Source organism: Agelaius phoeniceus, chromosome 4 (genome assembly GCF_051311805.1).
Source record: "Agelaius phoeniceus isolate bAgePho1 chromosome 4, bAgePho1.hap1, whole genome shotgun sequence".
In the NCBI taxonomy this organism is placed as follows: Eukaryota; Metazoa; Chordata; class Aves; order Passeriformes; family Icteridae; genus Agelaius; species Agelaius phoeniceus.
In genome coordinates, this window is record NC_135268.1 from 31,209,612 (window position 1) to 31,236,917 (window position 27,306).

The following is a 27,306-nucleotide window of genomic DNA, read 5'->3' on the forward strand; positions in this document are numbered from 1 at the left end:
AAAAACGACAAATTGAATTCGCAACTGGGTAATGATTTCAGTGTCCTTTGTATGGGTGGAGTGACAGAGCTTTAAGACATATTTCTGCTTCTTCCCAGTTCAAACCTAGGAGGAGTAAAACCCAGCCCCAGTATAACCTGGCACAGACTCCATCCTGCTCTGAATTATCCCCTGCTGCCAGAAGAGACTGCCAAAGCTCCCTGCTGCAGCCCTGTACCACTCCCTATGGATAATCTGGTTGCAGAGTGAGGTGAAAGGGGAAGAAAAACAGAGCAGCAAATTATGCCAGGAGGGAAGCTTTGTTATATTTATAAGGCAGCTGGGTTAGGACCCAGGGAGTGAGATGCTCATGTAGTAATGGAATAAATTCTATAAACGTAGTTTAGAATGGATGGGAGGATGCAAGCAATTAATTTGTTTTATTATTTCTAATTTCAGCTTTATATTCAAGTGTAAAATATTTTATATGCACAAATGCAGGAATATGCAGACTGAAAGTAAAAAAAAATATATGTATTTTCATATTACTCTGAAAGAGGTTGGAGGTTTATTGCTGGAAAATCACTAGGGGAAGTGATTTTTTTTGAAGCAAAAAAGATGCAGGCCATGTCTCTCTAAGATCAAGGACTGTGTTAAGACAGCAGGCAGAGAAACATCAGGAAAATAAATAAGGCACAGAATTGCATGCAAGAAAACAGCAAACAAAACCATAAATTTGTGGTCCAAAGTAAGACAAGGGTAATGAGACTACCAGCTACTGGGAATAAAATGGTTATGTGTGTGGATGAGGTCAAAACTCTAAAAAGCATTTCTAGAAGAGAGGAAGAAACCGTTAGGCTTTTGTACATGACATGTTTAGTAGACTGAGAGGACGAAAAAACACATAGATACTGGGTGGGGCAAAGAGCTGAAGACTATAAAATTACAAACTACTTTGAATCAGCTCTCCAGTCTAATGTGGGAAAGACCCTAATAATAAAACTGGAGATGTCTGACCAGTGTGTCTCCTGTGGGGACAAACTCCTCACTGCTCCGTGCCTTTGTGAGGTTTAATGAATGGGGGCAGGTAGAGATGGGATGCAGTGAGCCGGGCAGGGACTGTGCCAAGGCTTGCTTGTCAAGTCATATTTGCCACAGTGCTTCAGGGTTGGAGCTTGAGGGGGTCTGGGACTCACTGGGGTGTGGAGGCACCTGCCAAAGCCCCCTGGGCTGGTGAGCCCTTGCACCAGCCCACCTGGGTTTGAGGAGGGGGCAAGGTGGCTGCTGCTGGTGCACCCCTGCTTGGGGCACAGGGATTGCATCAGGGAACAAATTGGCTCCAGAGCTGGCATGACTGAATTGTCAAGTGTCACTGGTTTTAAACAAGTTTTGGTTGACTTGGTTATTTGTCTTGGTTTGGAAAGACAGGATTCTGCTAAGGAGCCTCCCCTGAAATGGAGAATGTAAACCCTCCCCACCCCTCTGAACTGCTATAAATTTTAAATTAAGGGGCTCTCAGGAAAAATATGGGAGCAGGAAATAACAGTTATTTAATAGGGAAAAGGAAAAAAAAAAGGATAAAATAAACAATGCAGTACACTAGAACAACACTGACAGAGCCAGAACCCAACCTGACACCCTGTGGATCAGGGTGTCGGTGGCAGTCCCATTGGAAATGTGGCTGCAGTCCTCCTGAAGTATCAGGTGTGGTTCTGTTGGAGCAAGGAGGATCTGTAGAGAAGAATGTATTCTTCCTCCAAAGATCCAGTGGAAGAAGAGACAGCTGCTGTTTCTCTGGGGAATCCCATGAAAGAAAAAGAAAGCCATGCTGGTGTCTCAAAAACTTCTGGATTATATCTGGGTAGCAATGCTTGGCTCCTCCCTCTGGGCAGAGCATCTCACAATGGGATGTTATAGTTCTTATCAGTCATGCAGTGACATTCAATAGTCTGTTATCAGCAGATGTCCCCTCCCGGGGGAGGTGTGAATGTGGTCACTCAAAGAGAGAGATAAAGCAAACAAAGGTAATCTGCCATACAGATGGTAATGGAAAACAACTTGCATTGCAATCTTCAACATTATTTTTGATTGGGTTTTTTGGTTTGAGTTATTTTTTTGACTTAGGTTTTCCCAGAGCTGCACTAGTGTAGTTGACTTTCCCAGTTGATAGTTAATGACATGGGGATGGGAGGAAAATGAATCACCAAGGCTACAGGAAAATTTATTTTCAGGAGAACAATAATGCCATATATCAGCAAGGAGTTTTGTTCTGTCACTTGGTAGCTCATTTGCCATGAGGCACCATCTTGGGATCTCTGTAGACTGAGAGCAATGGCTTGTCTACACCTGAGTTAGTAGAAAATAAAAAAGGGCTCCATGATTCTTGTATGATAGTCATAGAAAGAGCCCTATAGAGATGAATGGTAGCTGGATTGAGGCCAAAGCCATCACATGCCTCTTTGTAGTAGTTGCATAAACAGAGGATGAGTAGATAATTTCCCGCTCTCTTCTGCTCTTGTTTAAGATCTGTCTTGTCATAGATAATTATAAATCAAAAATAATGAACTTCCCCTTTAATACATTTGAAGCTTTGGCATGAAGCAGTGTAAACAAGTTCTGAAGTCTAGTATATGGGAGCATTAAACCTAATTATTAATAGATAAATAACTCTTCATCAAAAACTGAGGGAGGAGTTTGGGGCTGCTAGTATTTTATGCTAACATGTATATCCATAAATAATAATAACTTGAGGATCCTGTGACTAATGTTGTGTTCACAGAATAGATACACTCTGTGCATAAATAACTAAAACAGAGAGGAGCTAGTTATTGTGCTGCCTGCCTGGACCTTCGAGTCCTCCCCCAGATCTCAGCTCTTCCCGTGCTCCTGGAATGCACAAGATTCATGCCTCCTTCTGGTTTGTGCTTTCAGTTCAGTGATTTGGCTCAAGTGAGGTAACACAAGGATCTGGCCTTTTTAGACTATGGTCTTTCATGAGTGGACAAGTTCTGCTTTTATATTTTTGAGTTGTCTACAGAACTGTTCACAAAACTGAAAACTGTAAAGAATTATCCATGGTTAAATTAAGTGTTAGCAGTACAGTTAACCTTAGTATTTTAATTTCAGCAAAGAGGCCTTTCATTGTTCATGTGTTTTCTAAAAATAAATCTCTTCTGTGAATCCGCCTAATGCATGGCTGTGCAAATCCTTGTTTTTCCTCTAGGGTTATAAACTCCTTATTATACATCCACTTAATTATTTCTCCTTCATTACCCCTTTTATCTGCATACTCTAGTGGTCACAGCTCCCCAGGCACCTATACCATTGCTGTTGTACCCCTGTAGCAATTGTACAATGCTATTGTAACCTTGTAGCATTGTCACCCAAACTCTGGATGAGCCACCTTCAGAAGGATTTCCACTTTAGTATTCCATGAGTCCTATTTTCCCTCTCAATAAAGACAGACTTTTGATAGGTCTGTATAGTGACTGAAAGAAGCAAGACTTTTGAAATAAACCTGCTCGTGGAAGTTGCTCTGTGATTCTTCTGCTTTAACTTCCTATACGAACACCACACAGCCTAGTGGATAAGAAGTATTTATTTTTCCCAAAGAAAATGCTTGTATTTATTCCAGGCAGCAAAAGGTTTGCATCTTTTTGTTCTTTTTTAAACTGCCCCTTATTAGGAAATCTTATTAGGAATTATTTAAGTTAATATATTCAGAAAATTAATGCTGCAGTTAAAGAATCAGGCCCAGCCTTGCAGTCTGTACTGAAGAGAAGTCTCTCTTGAGGGAAATGGTAAAAATACAAAGTGTATGTATAATTTTCAATGCTTTCACAAGAATATTCTTGTATAGTTTGGGCTGGTCTGCCTGACTAGTCAGGCTGAAAAGGTCAGGCTGAAGATTACCCATCTCTTGCGTGCTGTGGGAGTCCAAACCACATCCCCACGTCCATCTGGGTGTGTGGGTGACCCCCTCGTGGGCAGTTTTCCTGTGGCTGTGGCACTGAGCGGCCTCATCCCGCGGGGTGATGCCCTTACAGCAGCCCCAGAGCGCAGTGAGCCCCGGAGTGAAGGGCAGCGCTGCCCCCCACAAAGTGTTGGGTACCCCTTTGCTGCTCTCGGTTGCTGCGACCCCGGGCCAAACCTGGGGAGCAAAGCGGGTGATCCAGTGGGGACAGAACAGCCCCTCTCCTGTCCCTGTGCTGCAGGCACTGCCGCCAGGGCAAACTGCCCCAGCTCCGGGCTCCTTCTGTCGGTGAGAGGAGTCAGGCCCCGTGCAGGAGATGCATTCCTGCAGCTGCAGGGCAGGACTGCCTCCTGGGGGTGGCAGTCACCGCAGCGTTTCGGCATCTAGGCAGAGCAAAGTGGGTGCCCTGAGCCGAGGTACGGCTGGGAGAGACCCCAGCAAACCAAAGATGCTCCTTTACTGAGAGCTGGGCACCCAAAATAGCTCCTTTTCTGAGAGCTGGGCGAGATTCCAGCCCCTGTCTGGAAAACCTCTGCTTTGGTGCATAATTCACCTGTTTATAGTAGTTCACTGGACTTGTGAGATCCTGCTCAAAGTGAGGCCAGGGAACTGATCCAGTACAAAACCAGACCTTGAGCAACCTCACTGCAAGGGAATGGGAGTCTCAGCAGACCATGCTGCTACATTTTCTTGTCACTGATATTCACAGAAAGTACAACTTTAACCATTCCAAAAGCCAGAACAGAGAGTAAGTGCTTGGGAGGTATTACCACGTTTGTTGCTGATAATGTTGGTGCAGGATGTGTCCTTTGCTCGCCCCTCAAACCCCTGCCAAGCCAGGTCTCCCACGACCCCTTCCAGCCATTTTTAGTGCACATTTGAGGAGCCCCTGACCCCCTGTGGGTCAGCATGATGGTTCTAGGAGGAGCAGAGTGGGGCAAGAGAGAGTGTCTGGGGACAGGAGAGTAACTGTGTTACTCCCTAAGGTGGCACAACACTTTCTGGGACTTCGTAGTCAAGTCCTCTTTTGCACCTCCCTTGAGAACTAGACAAGCATTGCCCCAAAATGCAGATTTCTAAGGCTGTACCTTAAACAAGTGCCTTGCTGATGTGCTGTCTAGGAAAGAGAGAGAGGGAGGAAGAGGTGGCTGGTTTCTGCCTGCTCATTGCTATGATGCTCTCATACTGAGGTTGTTTGAACATTAAGAGCATTAAATAGAATAAACACCGTCTCAAGCTTTCTGGGTACTCCCCAGCCATTATACACCTCTCTCATGAAATTGTCTGTTGCAAAAATAGATGAAAGTAATGCTTTACTTTATTAATGTTTTCTAATTCTCTAGTTGGAAATACATGTCTCTTTTTAATCTTTTTCTTCCTTTTCCCTTAAATCCACTGAAAATTACTTTAACAGGTCTATCAACTTGGAGACTCTCATTTGAGTGTTTTAACTGAAATAACCTGAGAAATGATTCATCATTAAAGATGGCAACAGTCACCCAAGGACAAATCCTGGGAGTAACTCACTACTTTCCCTGGAGTTGGAATTGATCTATTGATATAAACAATCTGAAATATCCCAACAGAGATAAAATGAAATATAAAGCCCCTCTCTCTTTTTTTTTTTTTGGCCTTTTTAGAGAGCTGATGAGAGTAAGATATCTATGTACCATATACAGCTGTGCACATGTTCTCAGGCCTGAGTGGCATAAATAACAAGTAATTAGCATCCATAGACTTGAGTGGATTAGCAGGACTATGGAAAAAACAGAGCCTGTATACACTAAAAACTTTATTAGAACAAGCTGTTTAAAATCTCAAACTCTTATATACAATTAAGCAATATTGTGTCTTTCAAATATTTACATTACAAAATAATTTGAAACAGCTATTTGATAAAACTGTTAAATATACAGCAGTCTCACACCAGAAAGGTAACAAAAGTTCAATTCAGGGTCCCCCAATGAGTTTAGCATTACAAAAAAATTATTTTTTTAATCTCAGACCAAGAGTTATCTATGAATCTATAACTTATGGTTATGTGGAAACTAAAAGATTGTTCCTTTTTGCTGAGGTTAATGTTAGGGCTGTGTGCTTTACAAGTGCAGAACTCTTATGGAATTAATTAGCTGCTGGTAATATCAGCAGCCTTATGTTTGTAACTTTATGGAGGAGTTATTTCTATTTTGTTAAGATACTGATTTTTAGCATATCTAGGAGAGGTGTTGATTTTTAATTACCCTTCTTATTACCTATGTATTTCTCAGACAAATCTTCCTGTGGATCTGTAACTTTTCTGCAGGACAAAAAGGCCTCACTCTGTAAATGAGATGTCAAATTGTCTTGAAGTGCTGGATAACTGCTGAAATTATTGAAGAAAATGGAAGAAGAGGTAGCAGTTCCTTTGGGATCATCACATTTGTGAAACATTTTAGAACAGTACATAGTGGGAGACACTTCCTGTTTCCGTGCTTTTTCTCATTTTCTACTGAGGGATGATAACTTATCAGTTACTGGTAGATGTTGCAGGGTGATGGTGAGATGGGTTCAGATCAGGCTAACAGTGAGGATATTACCACAGAGGCTTAAATACTCTGCAGTACACAGTGATAAAATAATTTTGAGAGTTTGCTGCTATCTTATCTGCTGTCTGGTTGCTCTTCTTTTTATTTGGCTCTTCTTTTTATATGGGTTAGAGGACCTGACTGTGTGAATGATTTAGGAAAAATGAAGGTGGATCAACAGAAGGTGTACAGTTAATACTCGTGAACTGGAATATTATAAAGTTTTGGCTATATTAATGTAGGTGTGAAATGGCCTAAATCCCATGTAATTCAATCCACCCACAAAATTAAAGTACTGAGGCAAAACTGTGCAAAAGGAAATGACCAGGAACTGATGAAAAGTGTAAAAAAACAGGAGAGCAAGCAAGGTAGTAGAGGGAAATACCAAATGGGGTGAAGGAGGAAAGGGGCCAAAGCAGTGCCCATGGTGCAGCTGCAGCCCTGAACCTCCTTCACAGAAAGGCTGGGCTTAAGTGAGAGAGCAGGAGTTGGGCAGTGGCTGTGGCAAATGCAGACCTCAGTGTGAAAGTGATGATCAAAGAGAGAGACCAGTGGGGTGGCAGGGAGCAGTGCAGATGAATGAGTGATCCCCTCCGTAGTTTAGGGCTTGGGGAAGAATAAAAGTGATGTATCAATGCTCAGGAAAAAGAGAAATATTAGAAATTGTATTTGTCTAGTGCTGAGGGAAATATCCATAACTATACTGAAATGCAAATTGGTTCACCCTCGGTCTTGTTTCACACAAGGAGGACAGGACCTAATGACAGGTGAGATTTGATGGAATGGCACATTTTTCAATAGTAATGCAGCATATATTAAATCTGGACTTTTAAAAATCAGCAGATAGAGAAAATTTCTGTCTGAATTGGCCAAGGAAGTGCCCAAAGCATTGTTTTGTATTTTTAAAGGCCGAGAAAAGTTCCTGAAGAGGCAAATAAATTTTCTAGCATGCCAGAATTTAGACAGACTAAGTGACATGAATAATTATAAACCTTGAACCTAGACATTAGTTCTGGACAAAATTGATTTTAAAGCATTATATAGAGATTGATCAATGACGAACACTGGAATAAGAATTAGTGCTTAATGGCACTAAGTTTACAGAAAATACATTCTCTCAAAGTAAACTTGAAAAATAAAATATATAAGTGAAACTTAATTTCTGAGAAACTTATTTGGAGCTGTACAGCCTTTTATCTGAGAAGAGGACCATCTAGAATTAACATTAACCCCAAACCATCAACATCTACAACACAGGCTGCTTTCAAATGCCACAGCAAACTGAGTTGGTGCATTGCACTAATATCAAACGGGTCATCAGTGTACCAGAACTGAGTTAAGCCATACAATGATGCAACATCACCTTTGGGAGTTAGTTCATTTTCAAAAGAAAAAAAAAAAAAAGGCAAGGATTTCTATTCTTCATGCCCAGCTGTGCTTCAGGGAGAAGGCAGCAGGTGTTGGACACAGGACAGTGTGGACTGGAGCATGGTGTGGTGAGAGTCACTGCTGTTGTGAACTGCTGGGTCCCACTGGCTGCTCTCCAACCACACAGCTGGTAATGGTCTTAAAATACAGCCTTTTATCTTGTACCATTAAAAAAAAAAAAACCAGTCTCTCTGTTTTGGGCATCTTCAGGTTACTGCTTTGCAAATTGTAGGACACCTAAGCAAAATGTCTTTTTCTGTTGGAAGGAAGTAGCTAACAAAACTGCTACTGGAAATTATCTACTTCAATTTTAAAAAAATTCTAAATTTCAATCTTTCACTTTTTCTTCCCCTTGTGACTGCATTCTTTTAAACCAATATTCTACATGATGGGTTTACTGTCAGGAAATAGTGGAAGTGTTTAAAAAAAAAGTTGTGAAAGATGAACTTAAAACACTTATTTAAAAGTTAAAAATCATCCAAACAGGGAAAAAATTATTATTTTAGGAAATTACTAATTAATTTTAATTCAGTAATGAATTAATATGGTTAGATCTAAACATTTTTTCCTCTGTATTTTGACATGTCTTTAATTATTCACAAAGCTGAACCATCCTCTGTCAGCTGTTAGTGATACTTAGATGCCATCACAGAGGTTTGGGGCATTTGTTTTCTCTCTTTAATCAAGCTATGCATGGCAACTTGTGATTTATTTGCAGGCAAAAAACCTGATCCTATTAAACATGTATTGAGTGGGAAGGCATTATATATTTAAATAGAATATGAGGATAGGTAGGACATAAGATATGGTAAGATATGAAACTGCTATTTTAAATAAGGCAAGAGAAACTTTGCCCAGACAAGGATCCATTTTTATGTGAGTTACATATTCAAGCTCTGGTCCCTAAGAGACATGCTATCTAAAATCAATGGACACCATTACAACATTCATATTCCCACCTTGAGGTATCCCAAGAGTCTGATTTTTTTTCATTTTAACTAAAATTAACCAGGCACACTTAGTAGTCCTTATCTTTCAGATATTGCAGCCTCAGTATTCAAAAACAGAAGGAGCAGAAAACCTCCTGTATCTGAAAACCTTGACCAAGGAGTTATGCATAACACATGCTTATCTAAATCTGTATTTAATGTGAATACTGAATTGTTCCATTTTTCAACCTCACTCATTAAAAAAAAAAAAAAAAAAAAAAAAAAAAAAAAAAAAAAAAAAAGAAAGAAAGAAAAGAAATGTTTTCAAGCTGAATATTCCTGAAGTAGGTGGTTAGAGAACAGCCCTGGGCAGGGACAAGAGTTACACAGGGAGAGCTAGCTCAGGGCACTCATCTGTGGAGAAAAGAAACTGAAAGGCAGTCTCAAAATAATACTTGTCACTTCTACAGGGCATTTAATCTGAAAACCAAAAAGCACTCTACAGAGTCTGTGCCCTGGCTGGGCTGCAGTCACTTCTGGCTATTCCTTTGAGAGGCTTTTCAGCTGCAGTCTGTCCTCAGAGCTGGTCTGTCAGTCCTAGCCTGGTACCTCCCCAACAGCAGTCCTGTGCAAATCATTGCACTGTTCAGAAAAAGCAAATTGAGAAATAAACATTGCATAAGCATGAGCTTCACATCCACCAAACCAGAGCAGTCCAGAATTATGAACACTGAAACAAACACCCACAAAACCAAACCAAACTGAAGAAACCCACCAAACCTGGAACAGAATTGGTTTTAAGTGCTGCACAATACACAACTGCAGAACTAGACAGAAATATGGACTACTTTGAGAATTTTCAGCAGGGGTAAAAAAGGGGTTTCTCTTGATTTGGGGTGAATCTCATTGCAAAAAGAATTTAAATGAGTCATTAATCTTGCTAGAGTGCTTTTCTTTTTTTTCTTTTTTTTTCCCATCTTTTCTTCTTTTCCCTTGGTGATGTTTCCTTTCTGAAGACCATATGAAGCAGAAGACAACAAAAGCATTTGCTTCTCTGGCCTTTTGAGATGAATTCTATTTAAATCCAGTTCTTCCAATATCTGGGGAATGATGAGCTTGTGTGCTGCATCCCTTTAGCCAGTTCTTTGCCGTCCTGAGGACTTCATGATTCACCATCACTGTGTACATGTGGAAAAGAAAAAAAAACACCAGTGTCATGCTCTTGGGTTAGTTGTCTCAGCAGGAAATAACATGCAAGAGTGTCTCTAGAGTTCATGAGAAGGTGTTACCAGAAAATAAATCTGTCACTCATGTAATGGATGAACTGATGCTGGCAGCAAGGGCTGCTCTGATTCCTGTCAGATGGTTCATGGCTGCCCAGCACAGCCTTTCTCCTGCTCCTGGCTCTCTTTCCTCAGCTGAGGAAAACTTTTTGGTTTACAGCTGACCTTGTAACAGGTGCCTTTTCTCTTTGTCCCACTGATTTCTGCTCAAGTGGCTTGCTCCCTAGCACTCTCTTAATAGTGTTTGGCTCATGCCAATGTTAAAAAATGTGACATCTTATATTGTCTGATTTGAATTCAGTCAGCAGGGACAACAGTGGGGTTTTAAACCATCTCTGAAACTAAAAGGGCCACCTATAATCTTAATATTTTACATGTTTTCTTAAGTCTCTTGCAAATTGAGGCACATCCTGGGAATGAAGTACTTCTTTCTGTACTGACCTACCATCCACCCAAAACATTTCTCCATAGGAAGGAGTCATCCTTTTTCAGACAGAAAGACAAGAAGGGTGCCCAGCAGCACCCAAGACAAACCAAACCTCTCAGGTGATAAAGCATAGGGGGATTGCTTGTACTCCACCCCCTACTATGACCCAATGCTGTGAAGGGGACAGGCTGCATTTATTTTCTGGAACAGTAAAGGTCCCTGGAGCAGAGATTGGTCTTTCCCCCCTTGTGCCCCACAGATCATGAGCCCTTGCCTGCTGCCCCTGCACATGCTGCTGCTCCCTCCTGCATGCACAGGATGGGAGCCCTGGCCCCAGGCAGCTGGGGGAGGGTGGGGGGGAATTGCAATTCTGTGCTCAGGCACAATCAGGATTCTAGCAGTAGCTTTCAAATGCAAGAGGTTTTGATTCAAATATACATATTTTGAACAGTGTATATAAATTTTGAAAATGTGTATATACATATGTTTGTAACTTAGCCTGCAAGGCCAGGGGAGGTGACCTCCCTATCAGGGAGCCCAGGTTGTTATATCTTACTTCCTTTGCACAAATGTGCAGCCTTGATGCTCATGAGTACAAATTTTGCCATAATTATAGCTTTGTTTCATTTTATTTCTTAGTCTTGCCCTTTCCCTGCTCAAAAGAGCTGCTGAAAACATCTATTTATCTGTATGTAATTCTCTTTCTGACATTATTTATTCATCTAAAAATTTGGTTGGGAAAAGCAGCAGATCTTGGACTGATAAGGTTCAATTGCAAATAAACAGGAAATTTTTGTTTGTTTCCCATAAATCCCTCCACTTCAAATATCTTTTCACATTGAAATGAAGCATATTTCAAAATTTCATGTGAAATGAAATTTGAAGAAGTAGCCTTGGAGTAAGGGAAACGTTCAACACAGAAATACTTTACCGCCACACAGTTCTGCTTGTCAAAAATTTTAAAAATTTTTATATTAAAAATATGCTTACTCTGAAGAGTAGTTTTGAAACAACCTTCATTCTGAAAATGTCAAAGTGTCATTATTTAAATGTTTTGTCTCATATGTTTTCAAAATCGTTCATAGTTCAAGACATTTGGGTCTTGATGAGCTCCCCCTCAGCATCTTTGTGAAGCAAGAAAACACCATCTCTGTTTAGTGTGGCCTGAGATGTTTCCCATACTGAAATATCAATAAAATATTAAAAATAAATTACCCTAATTTTAGAAGAATTTTGCCCAAGGAAAGTAGTCTTTCAGAATCTTAAATTGAATCTAATATTCCTGCACTTTATATTCAACTAATATCCCTTGTCTGAGCAGCTCTGAATGTTTTAGAGATAAATCTCCTATTTTTATTCGCATTTGCTTGCCTTTCTACAATTTAGGGGCATACATTTCTCTAATCTAGTCTGATTCTAAGATACCCTTCACAAGAAAATTTGCTTAAATAATGAGTGTGCCTTTTCTCTGGAGCATACTTATCTGAACAGGGCTGCTTTTTTGTATCAAGGCTTAAGCCTCACTGTAGTGTTCTAAAATAACTCTATTTTACAGGTGGGGAGCTTGAGGTAGGGTGTAGCTCAAAGATGCCTTTTGATGGCCAGGAGCAAAATCCCCTTCTTCTGCTGAGGTTAATGCAAATCCAGTACAAAACCACTCCTTTAGCAAGGATGGTAAAATGTCAGCTCAAGCTGGTAGACCCTGATGGGGTTTTTTTCCCCCCTTAAAATGAATTGTTAAAGATTTGGAAAGTAAACTTGATGCTAAGGTTGTGCCTAAAAAGCCTTTTACAGTATGACTTCTGCCAGTGTTAGCCTATGGCTGAAGCATCCTTTGTGCTGTACTCCCTGCTATAGTCAGTGGTACACTCAGCAAATCTGCTTTTAGAGAACTGCTGTGCAGCTGCCTCCCCTTAACAATTTTCCCCCCTCTGAGTTATCATTCAGCAGCAGGAAGGGAAGACCCAGATGGCTAACAAATCCAGGATCTTTTCCAGTTGCTAAGGGTAAAATTAATGTGCTTGCTTGCATCTGGAATCTAGGATCTAAGCCCTTTTTTTTTCAAACAATCTGAACTAAATCAACAGCATTGATTTCACTTGCAATAGGTGTAAAAATAAACCTTTTATATACAAGTAGCTGAAGTGGACAAGCCCCATCCAAAGGTTCCTCTGAAACTGCAGCTTTGGAGCAACTGAGCTGTAAACTCTGTAGCAGTGGTGATTTAACATCCCTATTTCACTTCTGAGCAAGGAAATTCAGAAAAGAGGATTGGAATATTATGACAGTCTACTGCAGGAGGTGCAATTCTGCCAGAGGCATGGTCAGTGGAATTATCTGAGGCCATGGGAAGCAGACCTAGGTCCCCTCCCAGCTCCTGCCCTTGCCTGATTGCGTTACTGCTTCCACTGCACCAGGGATTTCTTGGCACACAGGATGCCTTGTTTGTTATCATAACCTGGCACAGAGAAGCTGCTTTGCCCACTCCTCAAAATGCAGCTGCAACACAAGGGTGCAGGCAAGGGCAATGTACAGCCTCTTATTTCCCGCTGGAAACAAGGGCCAGAATTTTTAATTAGGGAAAATTGCAAGGGGTTTAGGAATTCTGGCCAAACTCCTAAGGAAACCAACCAGAAAGATTTTAAGTTTACAAGCTGGTCAGGACTGTGGTTTTGCATCCCACTGGGATCTCTGCTTGGACTATCAACTAGTGCCAGCTCTGGGGGAGTGCTGCAAGGGGGCACTGGGAAGGTCCTTCATGTTTCTCATTCTCATTTTTTCCTTGCAATCAGACAAGTCCCTGTCTTTCAGGTCACAGCTCCAGCCAAAACATCTGGCAGTGATTCCCAAGAACCTATAGGCACCAGGTGGCAGAGGGGAACTGGGTGCCTTTGCTGAAGGGAGCCAAGGACGCTATGCTGAATGCTTGTATTAACACCTTGGGAAACTGTGATTAAAGTCTGATCAGTGAGTGAAACTCCATCTGTGCCATCTGGTTGTCAGTCTTGCACCACTTTACAACTGTAAGATTATTTAGCAGTGCAGTTTACAGGAAGAGACCTGTTCAGAAATAAGAGTATCAAGCCTTTAGTTTGAGTTGAAGTCAAAGTTTCTATATAGAAACATTTTAAAACTTAAATGGACCGAAGAATAATTCTATAATTACATACAAAAAAAAAAAATTAGAATGACACTGACCATATTTCTTCAAATAATAGAATGAATTAAAGTACCTTGGGTTGGCAATTGATTCTTTTTCTTCTTCTCTTACAGTAGGTAAACATTCACAGTCACCTGGAAAAGGGTAAGAAACAAGACTATAGTTACTCTTGGCAGTTGTTCTACATTTATTTCAAAAATGCATGAACTTTTATCATGCAGTCACTCTAGAATACAGTTCTGCAGATTCACTTCTGCTCCCTTCATCTGCAGGGTCCCCATAGCATGAATCTTACACCTCCTTCCTTTGATAGGTGTTGCCACAATTTATTTATTTTATATGTTCCAGTTCTCTATGTACACCTATACAAATGAGCTACTTTTGAGCACTGTCTCCTGCACACTGCCACAGGGAGAGTTGTTTGTTAATCTTCCACTGCTGACAGTTGTACCTATGCCTTATAGTCCAGCTGGGAATCTGGGGCTGGAGTTTAGGGAACGCTAACACACATACACACATGAAAGTATGTAAAATACTTGCTTCCTTCTCTCCACAAAATTTTAAAATATATTTTATAGCACTTTTTCCCCATGTAGTACAGTTAATGTCTCTCTTTCACTACTGCCACTTAGCACATGTTTTCTACAAAAGCTTTCAGACTGAGAAGGTCAAAACCCCATCATGTGGAGCACTGTGCTAATGCAAAGAAATGCTCCAGAGAGCTTTATGTCCTGAAAAACAAAGCATGCCTAGTAGGTCAGGCAAATGAGCCATTTGGATAGAAGGCAAGGGACCAGGAATGAAAAAAATATCAGTGTTTCAGCATTTCCTAGCCAGTGAAAAGCTGCTCATGGTTCAAAATCAGGCCTTGGTTAACTCATGGCTTACTGAAGACCTGAATTTTTTGAGGAGACCCTGGAGGGACAATGCAGACCCCTTAGAGATTTTGACTGGGGAATTCACCTGGGAGAAAAATGGGGGGAAAAATGCAAGGTACTCTTAAGTAACTGAGAAGGCAGCTGAAGATGCTGCTGCTGGTAGTTACTTTATGTTCTAATTGCTCCATGTACTGATAGCCTTGAAGGGAGGGGAAAGGTGTATTCATAGGCTCCTGGCAGCAATTTTAAATAAATGGTGGTCTGAACTATGAGCAAATGCATATTTCTTCTACAATACCTCAGTGTGGAGCACAAAAGTGTAGAAATTCTGAAGACTGAAAGTATTAGATGCTTCAGAGAAGCTAATATTTAGCATTAAAATGTGTATTTAAAAATATAAATAACATTCACAGCTATCAGTGTGTTTAATAGAAATGCCTACTGGAAACTGAAAACATTTATGAGATTCTATCACATATTAAAAATAAACTCCCACACAAACTAAAATACTCCTCTGAAAAAATCTACCCCTGACATTTGTTCAGTTATTTTAGTAGGAGGGAGTCAAGAGCACAACTAAAAATGTTGTAGGGAAAGCAGTGATATGCATACAAAACACCTTCCACTGATTTCCTCTGCATGGGATCTATGTCAGCAGGCAAGAGAGAGAGGATGGAGTAGAGGGGTTACCGTGTACCATTTTTGTTCATGCTGTTCATCCATTTATCAAGCTCTTCCATTTCTATCTCCATAACAGAGGGTGTGTCTTCTTCAAAAATAGGACTTGAGAGAAGAGAGGGGGGGGAAAAGTATTACACAAAGTGCTTAATTCAAACAGCTTACAATGTAGTGATTTTGTATGACTGTTTCTAATTCCAGAGACTTGTATTAACTCTGGAAAGCCATCCTAGCCCAGTAATCTGAGGAGATGTCAGCCCAGTGGGTGTGAACCAAGGGGCCATGAACAGATGCAAGGGAGTGGCACTGAGATGCCAGCTCTGGGCAGAGGTAGGGCCAGCTGAGACACAGCACAGAGGGACTCAGTGCAGTCAGAGACATGCCAGAGCACAGGATCATTGCAGCTTCTTGAAAACTGTCCCTGCTGTAAATAGAAAACTAAAAAAAAAAGATGGTTTGTCCCTACCCCTTCTGGAACACATGACAGAAGTGCCATTTCTCCAGTGCTAAAAGCTGAAGGCCTAAAGTTTCATCATAGCTGTGACTGACATTTGCAGTGACTTCAAAAGGAAAGGTCATGAGAGCTGTGTTTATTTAAATGCCTCTGCTTAGTTTCCTTTTGCTTACCATTCCTGCAGTCATATGATAGAAAATATGTTTTCAGAAAAAAAAAAAAAAATTTCCCTCATAGAGCCAATTCATGAACTTTCAGCATTAATTAGCAAGATGGAGATCAATAAAAGGCAACAATAAAAATTATGACTCTGAGAAGAGCCACGCAGCTTCTGTCTTGTTTTCCAAGCATCTAAGGCATTGCTCCTGTGGCAGCCAGGCAAGCCTTTCTGCCTTAAGAAGATAAACTTGAAAAACAGGGGAGCAAGACACAGAGCTTATTCTGAATAGCAAAAGCCTGTGATGAGCCTGGGAACTGATCCCCTTTGCTCATGGGGCACCTTGTACCTCTTGTGGTGCTTAAGAGCAGGCTCAGTGACGTCTGTGGGCTGTGGGTGTTTGTGGGGCAGCCCTTGCCTCAGCCACCACTTACTCCTGTTCTCCTGCTCTAGTCTCACACTTCAGCCATATACTGAAGTCACACTTTATCCACTTGTTGGGATTGGTGGTGTAATTGATGGCAAAATGAAATAGTGTTTAATGTACAGCTATATTAAAAGAGGCAGTGAAGGAGACAAAGGTTAGAATAAAAGAAATTTTTTAAAAATAATGATATTCATAAAATTTACCTTTTTACATTTTCACTTCCCAGCTCATCTGAAAAAGAAGAAAGTTGGTGTTCATAATTCTGTGTGATATTTACCCATTGTATTTACAGGGTCTGGACTGCGTGCAGGCCTTGAATAGGGTCAAGTGAAACAGGTTGCATTTTCAAAAGGCATAAAAACTAAATTGCAGATGAAAGACAAAACATCATATCCTGTTTGCAATTTTCAGAGGAACACATTCTTTTGAATCTAAAAGCATCTCATTATTAGCTCAGCCTTGCTGGGAGGAAGCCCAGTGTTGGTGTTGCAGTGGGCAGGACAGGGCAGATGCCCACTTCCTTCAGCAGAACAGATGTGCTGAGGGAAATGGTATCCTGAAAAGGAACCACTTCTGCAAAAAAGTTGTTTACTAGAAGCATTGAGACATTTTGCTACAGATTACACTTGGGCAATTCAGCTTGTCTGGAGACTCTGGGAGCTGCTCATGGGGAGAAGGGAGTTGGACTGCATGGCAGATTAGTTCTCAGGCAAATGAAGCTGAACTAGCTAGATGTCAAAAGGGATCCAATCTACTTATGACTCCAAGACAAAGTAAAAATGGAGGGGGGAAATGGTGTCACAGACATAATTCTGATAAATATCTTCACCTCCAGGAATCAAGTGACTGAAAAACCTGTCTTAAATCACCTTATTTTTAATTCATTGCTGCCAGCAGGTGATACCTCCCAGTTGTTCCAGCACATTCCCAGACTGCAGAGCCACCCCAGAACCACAGAGCCATCTGCCCCATCCTTGAGGATGCTCAAAATCCCAGCTGGCACAGGGCATGAGATCCTAAGATTGTGTTCCTGAAAGGTACCACATTTCCTAACTCTCTGAACAGTGTACCTGCATTTCAATCATCCAGAAACAGGCAGGCAAGTGGGTGCCTGGTTGCAAATTCATAGTTTGTTAGAGGGAAACCCAGTGACTGGGCAAATACAACCTAAAAATGTGCTGAAAACTTGACTTTAAATCTGTGTTGAATGTGTTACACTGTCTGCAGGCTGATGAGCTGACAGCTGCACTCTGACCATGCAGATACACTGATACGACCATCTCAGCATTTCACTTATCAACTATGTGGTTTTATTATGACACCTCAGTTTGTTCTCCTGTGGTTTGACACTCCAAGTTACCAATTCCTTTGTTAACAGATCACAGCACCTTCCTGAAGCATTGCTCACCCTACTGCAGCACCCAGGCAGTCTGACCTAGCTCATTTGCTGGGATGTCTTCATAGCAGCCTCCACCCCATGCAATCAGGATTCCTTAAAATTGTTCCTTATAATGATTTTTCTTGATCTTACTTTATTGAAGCTCCAAGCAGCTTTACCTTGTGGGCACTAAGAGCAACAGAAGCAGTAATTTCACCTTGCCTAAAGTTGTTGAGCATAAAGACAGAACAAGCATTTGCAGCCACAGTTATATCTCTGAGCATTCTCAGCATTTCCAGGAGCCAGAGATTGGTGCCAGGGCTCCCATGGGTGTGGCAGCATGACCAGGAGGTGCCAAGAAGCAGAAGTAGCTCCTGCCCAAGGAGAGGCGTGTGACCAGGGACTGCTGGCTGGGGAGGATCCCTCTCTTACTTGTCAAACATGCAACTACAGTCAGAGAAGGGCATCCTAAATGTGGCACCCCATCCCTTAATGATCTGTTAATGTTGAACACATCCTAGAAACAGCCTTTTGATGCACAAGAAGACAAATTTACCTTGCTTGGACTTTTTCCTTTTATGATGCATTACAAAAAATATGATCAATAAAATCAGCAGGACCAGCAGCGCCACAGGGACAACATATATCAAGATAGACTGTTCTGTTTCTTCTAGGCTCTCCCCATCATTCACAGCAATCAGTTCAGTACTTGGAGAGCTCTGTGTATCAAAGCTGCTTTCAGTAGTGCTTGCAGTTACAGGTACTGGCTCATGGTCATCCACGGTGGAAGGGCCCGTAGCAGGAAGATGTGTCGCTGTGAAAGTGGGCAATATCATTGATCCATCTCCTGAGCCATCATTTCCAGCATCTGTCAAATATATGAGGACAGCTTAACATTTTAAGAGTTTCATCAGTGAGCCACAGTGTACAACTTTAGTATTTACTTCCCATTTGATGTATTAAAAAAATTTAACAGATGCCTCATACACACAGATTGGAAGTCTTGGGCATTGGATGTAAAATTAGATCTCAACTTTATCACAAAATCTTACCAGTCATGACCACGCTCTTCAGCTGACTTTTCCTGGGACACATCAGCATGTGTGATCTGTCTGCACACAGCTGCCTTGCACAAACAGACTTCTTTTGCTGCACGTTGGCATCCGGTCTTGCTCGCATGAGAAATTATTCTGCTTCTCAGTAAACCACACCAGCCTGTTTTGCTTCCCAGTCCTGGCACATATGTTCCTCCCCTTACCCAAGGAGTTAGGTACTGCCTTCAGGGAGACCATTGTCCCTGGTTCACCAGTTCCTTTGGTTCACTCATCTCCCTGTTTTTGTACCTTTCTCAAATTTGTCAAATTTGTCTCACTGTGAAAAACAGAGTTGGTGAAAGGAAGTCTGAAGGATGCAAAAGCTGCTGACTTCCCCATCTGAGTGGACTAGAAGAGGTGTGAGTAATGTGGGGACCTCACTGCATACAGGTCCAATGAACTGTTCCTCTGACTGATTCTACAGGCTGGCTGAAGGAGTGTGTCGCAAAGCATCAGTGCTGGATATTCCCCATGAGTGCTAAGACTGGAGGTTTTGAACTTTGATCTCAGTTCTGGTTTCAATTATCACTCATTTTGCAAGAAAAATAGCTAAACTTGGCTGTGTCAGTAATAGTGAAACAAGTGCTTTTTGTGTGTTTACATAAGAGTTTATTGACTGTCACAGAGTTTAAAAGCTTTAAAGAAGTACAGCAAATTCTGGGCTGATGCTGTATTCTATATGGATGCCAAAATCCTGTTGTAGCCAAAGGTGCAAGAATCAGCCTTTATCTAAATTACAGCAGAAAAGCCTCCAAGAATTTTCTTGGCATGAAATGAAATGATGGGGTTTTTGTGTTATCTGCCCTTTCAGATACAATGCCAGCATGGTGCACATCTCATTTTGTGCAATAAAACAGGATGGAATTTTTTGACTTTTGCAATTACATGTTTCTCCTCATACTTGCAAAGTGCTGGGCAGCCAGAGTTTCCACAAGAGTTAGCAAGAGCTTAAGGTTTTCAGCACCTCAGTGCTGGCATTTCCAATCTCACAGGACTGGAACCAAAAGTACTTAGCATTTTAAATGCTTTTGTAAACACATTAATCTTCATAATGGCCCTGAGAGATGAGCAGTTATCATCTCCATTTTACAAATGAGGAATCAGAAGGACAGGGATGCTGTCCTTCCCAGGGATGCCAAGTGAGAGAGAAAAACCTGGGATTAGAGCGCTATCTCTTGCTTAATCCAGTCTGCAGCATCTCCCACCAGATTTGTCTCAAGGATGAGTATTTCATGAGACTGTATTCAAAGAAACCCAATTTCAGATGAATAAAATTATTTGAGTGCGACAGCAGTGTTTTATCCAGATTTTTATGCTGCACATATCACACAGGCATCTGATTGTTTCATCCTTTCCTAAAAACTAGGAAAGAATTTGAATACTTAATGTAATACTGTGAAGGTCACCAGACTCCTGCAGCACAATAGGACAATGAGAATGATAGCTCTTCTGTGGCAAAGCACTTTGTATCAATAGTCTCTGTCTCTTCTGTATTTAATATTTCAATCAAGAGCAAAACCCTATCTCTGCCTCCCTTGCAGGTAACGACCCCCTTAGGTGTATGCTGCTCCACCCCTCCCCGTGGTCTGCTGCCTGTCCTTAATCTTATGGCAGAGGGCAGGAGGGAGAGCTCCTCTCCCTTATTAGTTTGGCCGTTTGGCTTTTCTTTCCCAAGGCAGCTGGTAGCTCCCAGTGCCTGCAGCCAGTGCATTGCAATTGCTGCTGTGCAGAGCGGCGAGGCAGCACGAGAGATGTCTGTGCTGCAGGCTGTGACACGATGGACTGTGCCACGGGCAGAGCTGATGGCCTGCCACAGCCTCGCTGAACCTCCTCCATGACCTTGCTTTCTTTTCCTCCTCTAGCCCTTGGAACCCATTGCCTGCCACATTTGATATATTGAGAGGGACAAGCCTGTTGCTTAAAATAGGGAAAGGGTGTGGAGAAAATACCTTGCTTTTCATTAATTCGTAGAGCTAAAATGGATTTTTCAAATGTCTAAAGCATGGTGTGGCTTTAAAGCAAACAGTCACACCTCATTAACTGCAGTGATAAACTTTCAGCTGCAGAGTATGCTGTGCTTGATTTCTGAGAGAGATTTTTCCAGTATCTCTGCCACTTTGCCTGGTTTTGAACTATGAAGCAGACTTCAAATCATTTGTCTCTCAGTGAAACAGAATTATCTTTTCTAGTCTCTAGGCAAAGAAAATGGCAAATCACAGGGAGTGACCTTGCTGCCATGTATTTTTTTCACTTTGCATAAATCCAGGGACAAAACAGCATCTCTCTGGGAACACCATTTTCTCTTACAGAGATCTTTTCTCTGAGCGAATTAAATACATCTTTCAGCAAAAGGGCAGCCAATTGCACAATGTTCTTGCAAGGACATTGCTCTTATTTCCTGCATTTACCTGCTGCCTCAACACATCCCGCTCCCCCGTCACCTCTGAGGAGCAGAGCTCAGCCTCCAGGGACGCCTCACCTGTCACCCAGCAGTTGCTCTCGCTCTCAGGCCACCCACACATCACCTTTTTTACACAGTGGGAAAGCACAGCCTGCACCTGGGCTGGCCCAGAGGCTCGCACAGGGAAGGATCTGTGCCTCCAGTCTGGCAGGGACAGTCGGGCTCAGGCCTCCCAGTGCAGCTGTAGCACCTGCCACAGCCACAGCCCAGTGAGACACAGGTGGGTGACCTCAGGACCTCAAGTTGCTATTTGTCATAGTGTTTCAATTTAAAGTGCTCAAAATAGCAAGTGGGCTGTGCTGCAGCTGGCCTGGGTGGCTGTTTGGTGGGGTGAGTTACAAGGTTTGGGCATTACAAGGTTTGGAGCAGGGCAGGAGAACATCTGAAAGTTGGAGATTTTGTGAGGTGCTGTTCAAACATTTTCTCCATGCCAGATTTATGGTGATAATTCACACCATGAACTGTCTTGTCAGCTGTGGTTTCATCTTGCAGACATCTACTAGCTCCCTGCAAATGGGAATCTTACAACCATACAGCATGACATTCAGGGTGGAAAAGCAAAGCCAGTGAAGTGGAACAAAGAGCAAGTCACATGTGACCATAGAGATATCCCCTTGACTTTGCAAAGCCTGCACCCTTTCTCTTGTTGAGCTCAGCCTCATGCTGTTGGCTACATTCCAACATCCATATACTCATCCCTCTGCACATCTTGTCCAAGCAGCAAATGCTCATACAACAACCACATGGGCTTCACCTTTGTCTGGACCACCTGGGGCATGAATGCTGGTGCCTTCTTCCTGTGTAAAGGGAAGTGGATGGGAACACAACACAGCTTCAGCCCAGCCTGTATTGCCACTTCCCATGCTTTCAAGAGAAGGGAGAGGGGCTGGCATGCAGCAATCCACCCTGAGGGGAAGGTGGGCACAGCTGGAACTGGAAGCTAAGAAGCTGGAGCTGGAAGTCAGTTTATATCTTGTATAAATGAGCTTAAACTGTTGTTTAAGGGTTCCCCAGCTGAGGTATTAGAGAATCTGTAACTCAAGACACCAAAATACTTGAGCAAGCACCAGCAGCCTCTCATAAAAGGTTCAATTAACAGTTCTTACAAATTATGAAAAAGCTATGTCCCTGTATGCAGATACTATGGTATAAGGTATTACTCAAGATTTTTTACTTTAAAAATATGCTTGGGTCACTGATAGACTTTGCTTGAATTTTGGAGGTGCTCCCAAATATGCTTTTCGTGGGGGAGAGAGACAATTGAATATACCAAATGGTTTTACAGACTGGAGTCCAAAAATTATGTCTCAATCAAACAAAAACCATTTCTGTTGTTGCAGCATTTCTACCTCTGTGCTGCAGCACTCAGAGGTGGTGATATGGGCTTACTGATGAAGTAAGCAGGCAAACAGGTTTCTGAATTCGCTTGGATGTGAGGCAAAGGGAAATAGCAAAGGAAAACAGCTGGCAGTCAGCACATTCAGTTTTGTTGTAGAACCATCAGTCTCTCTGCTGCCTTGCCATCAGACTCAAGGACTGGATTCTCTCAAGGGAATTTTTCAAATTACACCAGAGTGCCTACTGACAGAAGAAAAAGCAATGAGCTAGAGAAAAAGCAAGAGCTACGTCAGTGGTATAGCTAGGCTTATTAGTCTGAAAGCAAAATTCTTATATCACCAAACTTTCCCATAAGCTATAAAAATGCAGTGAAAGGAAGGCTCACGAGAAGGTGACAGAACAAGAAAAGGCTGTAAAGCTGGAATAAAGTTACTATATCCTATATCATTCTGCTCCATGCACACATTCTGTTGGTGGTGTAGTCATACCACTCCTCACAGTCTGTGTGATCCTCTGGTGTATTGCTTGGCTCATCCCTGCACTGTTCCTCCCTCCACATTTCAGGTTGATGTAAGAAGGCTGTTCCTTGCCGTGGCCAGGACTTGCCCAGCTGCCTGTTGTGGCAGGTCTTGCCTGTCAATCTGGCTAGAAGAGGAATCCTTAAAAGCCTGCAGGCTAGCTGTTGGGAGCATACACTCTTCTGATGAGGGAGCACAAGCATTTCAGGGTGGCTAATCTGTAGACAAGATCCTATTAAAACGAGGTGCTTAGAAAGCGTTATCTAGGTATAACCTGAAAGAGGAAACAACTGTTTAAGCTCATTTATACAAGATGGAAACTGCTTTTCCTCACTGTATTTCTATGCAGCTGAAGTGCTGCATTAACAGGCAGCATTACAAATTCAGTCACATGTTAGAGTCAAACTGTGAACCTGTAGTCTCATTGCTCACCCCAAGTGCTACAGGCTTTCCAGACCAATTTATGCATTTAGTTGCTTCTGCTTAATCCGATGGCCTTCTAGCTCTGCATCTGTGATACTCCTGCGACCTCACTGTGATGCAAATCTCTCAGTGCTTCTTGCTCTCAGGAGGACCCTGAAATTAAGGATTCAAAAGCTCCGGAGGCTTTCCAGCTATCATAAAATCTCTTGAGGGAAAAGAGACTGGTGTCACTGACTGAAAATTAGTATACAATCTTGCTGATGTAAATGAGAGATTTTCTGAAATGTCCCTGAAGCAGTTGAATAAAACAGTGAATGTTTGTGTGTGTGGCTAAAATGGAGGAATGGTGGTAAATACATAGGAGGAGTCGATGTGTTCAGTAAAAAGGATATTTCATCTGCTTTTTAGGGCACTGCACTTTGGAAAGAGAAAATGTAGCAAATCCTCATTTCTTACATTGTTGCTTTGCTTTGCTAGAAAATTTTAACAGGTGATTGTAACAGGTTCAAACCCATTCTCAGTTCATTACTCGAGGGGGGAACAGGTCAAAATTATTACTCCATTAGAGACCTGGCTTTGCAGGGGAGGCAGCCTAAAAGACCCTTCTCTGTCAGGAGAGAGTCGCTGCCTGTGCTCATGGTACAAGCTGCTGAATATCTGGATCTTTGATAGCAGTGTTTCTTTGAATGACAATTCAAAACAATAGCACAGAGACACAGACAAAATAGAGCGCTACCTGCAAGCACCCCAGCTCTTCCACTTGGTGATATTACATGTTTTACTGCTCCTCTCCCTCACACATTTTCTTGCTCCCCATGTCAGACCGCTTTGGCTGCAATTTCCCAGCTGTTTCACTGAGCACAGTGGGAGATGGCCTAGCCTGGGAAATGACTCAAGGATCAGAACATGTTCCTATAAGCTATAGTAAGGGTCTTAGTGCTTGTTACTAGGGCCAGCACACACACCTAGGCAGGTCTTCAGGGCTGCTGCAAGGCTGAGCAGTGAGTATCATCCCCTACAGTAGAGATGATGCCCTGCACTGTTACCTGTAGGGATTCCTGACTGCATTAAAGCAAGGGGAAGGGAACTGGTGCAAACCCCAATGTCCTCTCAGTATGGAGCTGGGAGAAGGCCAGCACCCAGAGCTGAGACCTCAGGAATGCTCTTAGAGCTACTGAATTAGAGTGATTGTAGCATCACAGGGAGAAAAGCATCCATAAATCATAATACAAATGGCAAGGCTAGGCTTTTACGAGGTTCTGGCATGGTATGGGAACAGGACTTGTAAAGACTTTAATCTGTCTGTGCTGCAAGATTTAATCATACTCTGTTTGCCTATTTTCTGAATGGTCTCTAGACAGTACACTCTTAAAAGGTGAAGACTGTGTCTGGCAAAAGGTGAAAAAGTTCCCTTAAAGGTCCTGCCTTGTTGATCTGTGAGCAAGGAAGGGTGAGAGAAAAGGATCTCCCTGAGAGGCTGCCCTCAGCAGAGGGGCTCCTGACCCACCAGTGCCTGTGAGGTACATAAGCACTACATAAACCTTCCCCCCATCAGTTTTATTTCCCCCCCAAGGCTCAGGTTCACAACTTCCCTGTCCCACCCACAGTCAGAGTAAGCCCCCAGGTACATTTTGGAGCCGGTTTAATAAGCAAAAACCGCCTTTGTATGGGGAGCAAAGGTGGGTGCTCTCCTCCGCTTTCCTTAGGACCGTGGATTGGCTCTGTAAAGTCAGAGCTGACAGGGCTTGGGGAGGGCTCTGGCAGGACTGACTCACTCCCAGAGAGGAACTGTTCCAAAATCAACCAGAATTTGAAGGTGGACCTACTGGTAGGAAGTGGGAAGTGTCACACACCTGGTGTGTGACATCTGTCTGGTGCTTCCTGCAGTCCCTAATGCCCATTGCAGAGAAGGGCAGAGTGCACCAAGTCATGAGCTGAGGGACCCCAGGCTAATATGTCCCCCCCGCCCCATGGGGACGTGGTGATGAAATCATAGCTCTCAGTACCCTGCACATGAGCTAGAGAAGCAGGAGCCTGATCACTCTGCATTGCCTTCATGTCTTCATTCTTCATTGTACTCCTCCATTTCCCTGGGACCTCTGTTTAGCTCTGCCCATGGCAGGATTTTTGTTCCTCTGACTGCTTTGATTCTGAGCTGCACTCAGTGCTTGCAGCATATTTTCCTAACGTGTCTGCAATGCAGCAGGGCTGTAGTAACACAGCCAAACCCAAACCATTTTATAGCTCACTTAGCTCGCTTGTACAGCTAAGCAAGTCTCCTAAGTGCAAGCAGATCAGCAGCATGCCAAGAGCCTGCAGCCCAGCTCTAACCCTGCTTAGAGTACTGCTTTTCAGGGAAAAAGCACTCACACCAAAACACCAATTCCAGCAGTGCATTTTAGGACATTAAGAGAAGTCCAGTGATGTCTGAGAGTGACCATTCTTTCCCTGCTTTCTCAAGAGCTCTTGCTCACTACAGCAACACAGAGGCAGCAAACACTTCTAGTCTGTACCAAGTCATTTTGGCAGGGATTTGTTTGACCCCAAAAGGCTTACAAGCACTACCTCAGCAAGGTTTCCCTACAAGAGCTGCCTGTCATATTCAGCTGCTGGCTGCCAAAACACCAGTGGAACCAATGACGCCTGCAAACAGGCGAGAATCTCTGCAACGACAGCCCAGTGCCTCAGCATTTTGTCACAAGCTGCTTTTCCACTCATGGTTCAGAGGGTCAGAACCTAAGTCCATGGTGCTGGCCACTTTGTTCTGCAGCTGAGAGTTCAAAATATTTGTCTCCGGAACTGGCTGTTCCTTTGTTAAACCAGTTTCAGTGCACCGGGGCTGCGGAAATCGGCAGTCCCCTTTTGAATGGAAGCAGTGCTTTGCCTTTAACTTTGCTATTAAACACTGATGGTATGGGTGTGGGGTTTAAAAAAGTTTAAAAAATAACTAAAATTAGGAGCAACATGCCTGGTAGCTCAACATGGAAACTCCCGTTCTCTACACACCTGCAGTTTAGGAAAAGTTTGCAATTGTAGGATTTGTTTGCTGCTGTTCGGGGATAGGTCTAAGGGGAAAAAAAAGTCAAAGCTTTGAAAAAAAGAGGCAACTGGAAACAGAGAGGGTAAACACAGCAAAAATCAGCAGAGAGCAAGTCCCCACAGATCTCCTCCCTGTGCTCAGTTTGGAGGGTGTTGCCCTCCAACTTGGTCCCATTGCTGCAGGCAAGACACGCGGTCCCACCTCGGCAGGGAAAGGCGCTTTCCTACTCACCAGAGGCGGCAGATCCCGCAGCCAGCGCCAGGGCCGAGAGCAGGGCGAGGATCCCGGGGCTCCGCATGCTGCCCCGGCGGCGCTCCCACCTGAGGGGCGCTCCGGCAGCCGCCCTGCTGCACCCGAACATCTACATTTCCTGCTTCCTGCCGGGGAGCATCTGAGCTGCATTTCTTCAGGAGATGGACTCTCTTTGATGGGTTTTAGGAAGTGATGTAATTCCGTCTGGGCCTGTCAAGTGAGCAATGATTGCAAAAGAAAGAAGAAAAAAAAAAACCAGAAGTTGCTCTTCAGGCACACACTTGACTGAGGCACCTTTATGCTGTAGGTGAGAGAGCTCCCGCTCTCTTCCTCTCCTTTCACTCCTGACTTTACCACCTTCTATCTTCATCTACACACAGTGCCACAGATCATACAAATACAGATCAGACACAAAACTTCATATATGTATGTTAGCAGGAAGGTTTTATGTCACTTTTCAGGGTG

The 27,306-nt window shown here is 42.8% G+C and overlaps 1 protein-coding gene across 2 annotated transcripts; it reads right to left on the minus strand.

Annotated features, from left to right (window-relative positions):
• Positions 1 to 5,731: 5,731 nt before the first annotated feature.
• Positions 5,732 to 27,010, minus strand: TMEM154 (transmembrane protein 154). 2 transcript variants are annotated; one of them, XR_013182067.1, is made up of 6 exons: positions 26,821 to 27,010; positions 18,272 to 18,583; positions 16,541 to 16,568; positions 15,312 to 15,404; positions 13,817 to 13,877; positions 5,732 to 10,051 (listed from the first exon to the last, which is right to left on the minus strand). XR_013182067.1 is itself a non-coding variant. In XM_054633626.2 (6 exons), the coding sequence occupies exons 1-6, from the start codon at positions 26,948 to 26,950 to the stop codon at positions 10,036 to 10,038; spliced, it is 633 nt and encodes a 210-aa protein (XP_054489601.2). In that variant the 5' UTR covers positions 26,951 to 27,010; the 3' UTR covers positions 5,732 to 10,035. The 2 variants fall into 2 exon arrangements, 1 of the variants encoding a protein (XP_054489601.2); XM_054633626.2 differs by having other exon boundaries at positions 15,319 to 15,404.
• Between the last annotated feature and the right edge of the window lie 296 nt (positions 27,011 to 27,306).